At 33.3% G+C, this 6,000-nt stretch overlaps 1 protein-coding gene across 4 annotated transcripts in view; it reads right to left on the minus strand.

The window, feature by feature from the left end:
- LOC144446960 (actin-binding LIM protein 1-like) overlaps positions 1 to 5,791 on the minus strand; it is a 77,732-nt gene extending 71,941 nt beyond the window's left edge. For all 4 annotated transcript variants that reach the window (XM_078136823.1, XM_078136822.1, XM_078136819.1 and 1 more), the window contains exon 1: positions 5,633 to 5,791. In XM_078136823.1, coding sequence (XP_077992949.1) covers positions 5,633 to 5,693 — 61 coding nt within the window. In that variant the 5' untranslated portion in view covers positions 5,694 to 5,791. The remainder of the gene's footprint in view (positions 1 to 5,632) is intronic.
- Positions 5,792 to 6,000: the final 209 nt, after the last annotated feature.

The raw sequence follows: 6,000 nt of genomic DNA on the forward strand, positions 1-6,000 counted from the left end.
CATACATACATGTATGCGGTCTATCACAAAGAATATTATGTTAATTTCAATTGGCAGTGACTAGTAATTAATAATTCAATATTTTATATTAAAAACACTTTCATTGAATGAAAAAACATGCCCATGAAAATGGAAAAAATTGATTTGACATTATATAATCGTAGAATTCAAAATGTAATTAACATTAACTGAAAGGTTTGGCACCTTCCAAGTCAGTTTTCAGCAACAATAACCAAATTAATATCATATTCATATGTTTCCATGTCTCTAAAAAGTTACTATAACTACGAGTACTAATTTATTCATGATTAGTAGTTTACATTTATTTCAATTTTTGTTCTCATCAATTTTTTTTTTAAATTTTACCTGAGGCCTTTCAAGTACTTAACCAGATATATACATACATTTATGCATCATTTTTGTATAAAGGAAGAATTCTGTACAAAATCTCCTTTGGTTATAGTTAAAATGAATGAGTGGGTGTGTATTCATAAAGGTCTGGAGAGCTCTGTATTGAAGTATACATGTATATCACGTTGCATACATATTAGTGTTTGCGTCCCTGGCTGTGTTTTGTCAACATGTGGTAACCCTCTATACACACAATTTTCATTCTCATACATCCCTTTTTCTGATCCATTATGAATAGCTCTCTGTGATGATTCATACCAAGTCTCAATTGCATGGCCTGCCAGTGCACGTACATCATACATGTACATGCACAATACTGCATGCATATCAGAATAGTAACACATACCCATGTATTCTATGATTTGCAAATTTCACTACAAGTTTAGAAATTTTATTCTAAATCGTAAATGTAGCGTAACAGCTGCTAACTAAATTATATATACAATATATTCAAAATATTTCATATATGATTACACATATAAATATGGCACATATAAAATATTTCATATCTCTCAAAACTAATTATTCTAAATATAGTAACAGCTAGCAGCTAAACTACATCCAAAATATATGAAATATTTCATTTATGGTATACATAATATATTCAATATACATAACGATATGCATGTATATATAATGTATATAATATTGTACATATAAAATATTTAATATATCTCAAAACAAATGTTGTTTTGAAAGATGCATTTCTCCAAATGTTTTCCTACAAATAGCTTTCACTTCCTGAAAACAGTAGCTTTTGAGGTTATTAATACTGCTGCCATTGTGCTGTTTAGAATTCATAAAATGTTTAACAGTTCAATTAAATTTCTAAAAGCATGTCAATGTACCATATGGAGAAGCTTATATTCTTTATGCTGTTTATAACTTCATATCAGGGGTAGCAAGCAGCTAGAATACTGGGGACCGAGCCTTAACTTGCAGTTTTGTTTACAACAAATAAACATGTCAAAAGCACTGAAATATATCAACATTATACACCTTCATTATAAATATAAGTTCACAATACTAGTAAGTACAGCCTAGCTTGTATACATATATATATTCCATCAAAGTTTATTGAAATATACATTTATTAATAAATTCTCTCTAATACATATTATAATGTTAGGGATGATCACACAATGGCATACAAGCTCAATAAAAAACTTTGTTTGTTTGTTTGGGGGAAAGGGTCTGACATCAAGGCAATTGCTGAGCTTCATTTTCACACTTTTAACCAAGTTTAGAAAACTTCATAACAGGTTCTGCACTTACTGAGATGTTGATAAGTTGAATAAAATTTAATGCTAATGTGATATACATTGTTGGGTTTCAGCTAATATTTTAATGTGTTTTATACTGTAAAGTTTTTACACTAAATTGATCGTAATGATGTGACTCAGACTGCTGCAATTTTCATCATGGAGATATATACAATGTATAAACATATTGGTGTAGCATTTGTGGATGTTCATTTATGGGGAGGGGGTTTGGCTTAAATTAACGAAGTCTGTTACATGTAGTACAGTACATATTTGAAGATAATTTCATTGATTATTTAGGCTATGGGGGGGGGGGTGTAACAGAGAGACCATTTGCACATGGGTAAGAGAACTGATATTTGTGTATAGGAAGAATTTATTTAAAAAGTGTTGATGCTAACATTTTGTAGAATACAAATGTACACATGTAGGTATCCTGAGTTGTTCATATATATTGCATGTACATTTATGGATATACATGCCTGTATGTTTTGGGTGTTGATTTTATGTCTTTGTTGTTGGTGTGTTCATTTGTTGTAAACTAAACCACTAACATTAAACCTGGGTCCTCTGTGGTCAGAGTGGTGATAAAAAAGTTGACATTTAATTCCTAGCAAAGTTTTATGTTATAATAAATCAATGATGGAGTGTGTTTGCACCCAAGAAAGACATACATTCCTCATAAATAAAACATGTCATCTTATGGTGTACATGTAAGTTACTGAAAGTTGGGCACATGAATTGGGTAACACCCCTCTGATATGTTGTCAAACTTTGTGTATGTAGATATTGATACTTACATGTATACCATGCACAAGCCAAGTTGAACAAACAAATATGGAATTTATACTCTGTTCATTCTACGTCATGACAATATGTGTCTATGTCACGACAATGCCTGTCTACATCACTGGTTCTGCTGTGTTCGAAATATGTCAAAACATTCAAAATTGCATTACTTTCCCCACTTTTCTTTGATATTACTGGTGCTGGTATAATTCTCCAATATTTTTTTTTCATTCAGCTGGAAAATACTTGTGACCTAAGGGTTGTTACTACAAGTTGATAGACGAGAAGTGACAAAGTCCCCTTAGCTCATTCGTATTTTCCTTGCCTGAATGGAGAAAAATATTGGGGAATAACATCTGAATATACTTTTTATGACTACATCGTAATTTTCATACAGTTACATTTTTGTACATATACATTCGACATTCTCAGTATTTCTAGTTGCAGATGCTGACAAACAGACTACACATGTTGAACCTCAGTTGAATCCTTGATGAAGTTCATAGAAATACTTGTGCACTCAACTTAGAAATAGTTTTGGTCATTCTGAGATGATCAAATATCAAACCAAGTGTAGCCTTACAAGTACATTTAGGACAGATAACCTTGATGGTGAGACTTGTCTTACCCTTCTAATAAAATCATGAATGTATTATACACAAGATCAAATTTTATATATACAATGTATCCATGACTCTTTTTCAATAAACACTTTAGACTTGACCCTATACTCCTAGCCTAGAGATGTGTTCTGGTGTCAATTATAAACACAAGTCATCCTTCAAACCATAGCTTGACATGGTGAGACCACCTCAAGACTCTGGGCTAGTTATAACTAACATACATGTCCCCATGACACAGCATTGTTGTGCAAATACATTAATGCTTCATCCTGGAGGTGGGGAGTACATGTAGGAGTGGAAGGGAAGGGAAGGGGGGGGGGGGATCGAGGGGGCTTGACAACCAACCACCAGGTTTGAGACTTACAGGAAATGCAGAATTGGGTAACTATTTTTCATGATAGTGTAAGAACTATTCTTAGACTAGTTTACCAGAGTAATTACAAATGTATATATGGACTTCAGAATAGGATAGTATGAGAGTCAGGCTCTGAATAAAGCAAGGGTTAATCCTGAAACGTCAGCTATTTCTCAACTTATTTTTAGATTGATGGCATCCATCAAGACGTTTTTAGGAGAGTATTAAGGCTATAACGACCATACATTTAACTTTGATACTAAGCCAATGTTCAACTTTTGTGTGAAATGCAGATTTGCTGTATTTCATATAATATAATGAATCTCCAATAAAAAAAATGATTAAACTCAGCAATAAATTGTTCAAATTGTTGCAATCACTGAGTTTTTTATTGCTGGTGATACACCATCATTAAAGAGGACACTAGAAATATGATCTGCTTCTATGCTTAGCTGGTATGTGATTGTACCAAACTTGCGTATATACATTCATGAAATGTGTCATACTGGTGGTCTGTAAGGTCTACACAGAGGGTAAGAAAAGTAGGGATATGTACGTCCTACATCAAAAATGTGTTATACACTCTAAATTACTATACAGTTTGTAGATAGCTATGAGCCATGAACCCTGTCTGCTTCAAGATCTATGGTCTGTAAAGGTCACCACAGTGGAGGAAGTAGAACCTAGATCCCCACACTATATCACACTGGACTGATTGCGTCTTTGTAGCGAGAAACCCCCTAGGCTAAATTGTGACACCTGTACAATACACATTTTGTACCTGTCTATCAATGTACTGGATCAATGATCAGTTGATGATATAAACAACCCACTCTTTACCTGCTGTAACAGCAATCAAGATTTCGGCTAACTAAGACACTAACTAAAATTATTGTTATTTGAAATAATTAGATTACATAAATGGGTGATAGCAGTACCTCTGTTGTGTGGATACATGTACATGTACAATTACCCTGTGTAATCAAGATAGTGTAAATAATGGAAGTCCATAAAATGAACACTGCAAGAAAGTCATGAAAGTCATCAGAAACACCACCCTGCTGTGAGTACAATATTGAATATCCATTCAATAGCTTATATCAACATGTCACTACAATAACTTGTGTTTGTGTCCATCTTAATATGCCAAAACCTCAACTGCCACTGTTGTACCCAATGTCCAGTAAGAAATGGACCTGGCAATTAATCAAATCCCACTTATAGTACAGTAAATAAAATAGGAGAAATTTTGTCACCAGTTAAAAAACCCAAATATTTTGCTTTACTTTTATTTTTTACATGTACCTAACGTCTAATATATATTTTCACATTAAAAATTGTGTTAAATACAGTGAGTTGTAGCAACTGTTTTGTCACCATATTCTACAACACAATACTGAACATGCGTGCATATATTGATTTGTCAACGTGTCCTCATTTTTACTCACTCCATACATTACATGCAGTTCCAACCACTCTCACAATCCACAAGTTCAGATATTGTTCATGTAAATTGCACTTCCAATGACATCCTCAGCAATTTTGCTCTCAACAATAAGTCAATGACAAAATTTGAGAAGTAGAATTTATAAATATGTTTTACTAAATATAATAATAAACTTGACAATGGATGTCCTTCTCACATTCATACATACATTGTATCAAGGGTATAATCAAAACAAAATATGGAAAAAAATGTATATGTTTTGAAATTTTTTATAATAAAGTTGACAATGGTCGAAGGTCAACAAGCAATAAAAAGCATAGTCTGTCCTCTGCCTTTTCTTGCCTTTATATTTTCTGTTTGATGGTCGCCAGGTTGTCAACCATTTTTGGACATTTTTAATCTTGTCTGTATAAGTTGCACAATTATGATTATGGGTATTTTGGTGTCCTGTTTTTCATGTCCATATGTTTAAATTCTATAACTTCAGTGGGGAAAAACACAATGTTCATTCCATGTGTGATTCCTTATATTTTGAGGATAAATAATACAAAATAGCTGAATCATAAAATTCTGTTTTGAAATATGTAATAATAATATTAACAATAGTGGGTCATTTGTATGATTTCTAAATCCTAGCAAACACTTTCCAATGATCATCAACCTGAAATGAAGAGTTTGTGATGTGATTTTCAATTTCAGATCAAGTGCAATATTTTCAGAAACATTCAAAAATTTGTATGTTTACCTTCAGATGCTGATGAAGATGAAGATAACCGAATGGGGAGTAATTTCCGTCGTTTCCCCATGGTTGTTGTTTTTCTTACATCAGCTAGACACCACCCAGCCTACATGTATTCTGTCTATATAAATCCACCACACCACTTGCACACTCACTGTTACTGTAGTCGACCTCTCACTTCTGGAGCTACATACGATTCTATTCTATCAAGGCCTGGTATTGGGGCCATACTACTGTTACGAGTGGGTGGGATGGGTGAGTGCCTCTCACTTTCAGGCTTTCAAACTTTATCACGTCACTTGCCAAAGAATTTGGAATACACATGCTAGCCTACCCAGCTAAAAATGGTTCGGCTCGGCTATTTCATTTGTCCT

The sequence above is a fragment of the Glandiceps talaboti genome, chromosome 15 (assembly GCF_964340395.1).
Source record: "Glandiceps talaboti chromosome 15, keGlaTala1.1, whole genome shotgun sequence".
In the NCBI taxonomy this organism is placed as follows: Eukaryota; Metazoa; Hemichordata; class Enteropneusta; family Spengelidae; genus Glandiceps; species Glandiceps talaboti.